We start from the raw sequence: 889 nt of genomic DNA on the forward strand, positions 1-889 counted from the left end.
TATTTTATATAAATAAAGATTTTATTTATTACATTTAAAAATGTTTATTATTCATTTATAGCTGCTATTAGCCATGAGAGCTAATGTTGAAGATAGAGGTTTAAAAGATACTACCCCTTTAATGGAAGCAGCTAATGCTGGTCATGGAGATATTGTTAAACTTTTGGTTGGCCAAGGAGCAGATACCAATGCACAGACATCTCAAGGTATTATTTTAAAATAGTAAACATTTTAGATACTTAAATTTTGTAATGTAAGATTATATATAATTTGATATTTGTTTCAGAAAAAATGTTAATATTTAAATTATACATTTTCCATAAAATTTTATTTCAATAGAAGGTTTAATTTTTAAAAGTTACAGAACTCCAAAATTTCTGAAACTGTTGTTGATGACCATTCAAACAACAGTAAAGTAATTATTATTAGATGAAATTTATGTGCAGCAATAATATATTTTTATTCATGAAAACAATCTTAAGATATTGATTGATATTGTGAGTTATTAAATTTTACAAATACGTTAATTATTTAATATTTGAATTATTTTTGGTTATATTTAATAATACAAGATGCATGACTTGTATAAATACTGTACATTACTAATGTATTATATGTAAAATATGCATAATTACTATTCAAATAAATTTGAAAGTAAATGAATTTATATTAAAATTGTATTTATCAGTACATGAAAAAAATACAGAAGGAAACAATATATTTTGTGATTATATATTTACTAGGGAACATACTCAACTTCATTTATTCTGTAAATTTAAAGAATTTTCAATTATCATACTTCTGTTCCAAAAAATTGCTAGATGATTGAAAATAATTTTGTTAAAGTTGGAGACACACACACACACACACACACACACACACACACACA

General features: G+C 23.2%; 1 protein-coding gene across 2 annotated transcripts in view; it reads left to right on the forward strand.

Annotated features, from left to right (window-relative positions):
- LOC111633084 (ankyrin repeat domain-containing protein 17-like) overlaps positions 1 to 889 on the forward strand; it is a 40,418-nt gene continuing 39,529 nt past the window's right edge. Inside the window, exon 1 of one of the 2 annotated variants that reach the window (XM_023377612.1) lies at positions 1 to 206. In XM_023377612.1, coding sequence (XP_023233380.1) covers positions 74 to 206 — 133 coding nt within the window. In that variant the 5' untranslated portion in view covers positions 1 to 73. The remainder of the gene's footprint in view (positions 207 to 889) is intronic. The other variant, XM_023377613.1, reaches the window with a different exon arrangement.

This window comes from Centruroides sculpturatus, unplaced genomic scaffold (assembly GCF_000671375.1).
Source record: "Centruroides sculpturatus isolate CEXI.00-Female unplaced genomic scaffold, Cexi_2.0 scaffold478, whole genome shotgun sequence".
NCBI classification, from domain to species: domain Eukaryota; kingdom Metazoa; phylum Arthropoda; class Arachnida; order Scorpiones; family Buthidae; genus Centruroides; species Centruroides sculpturatus.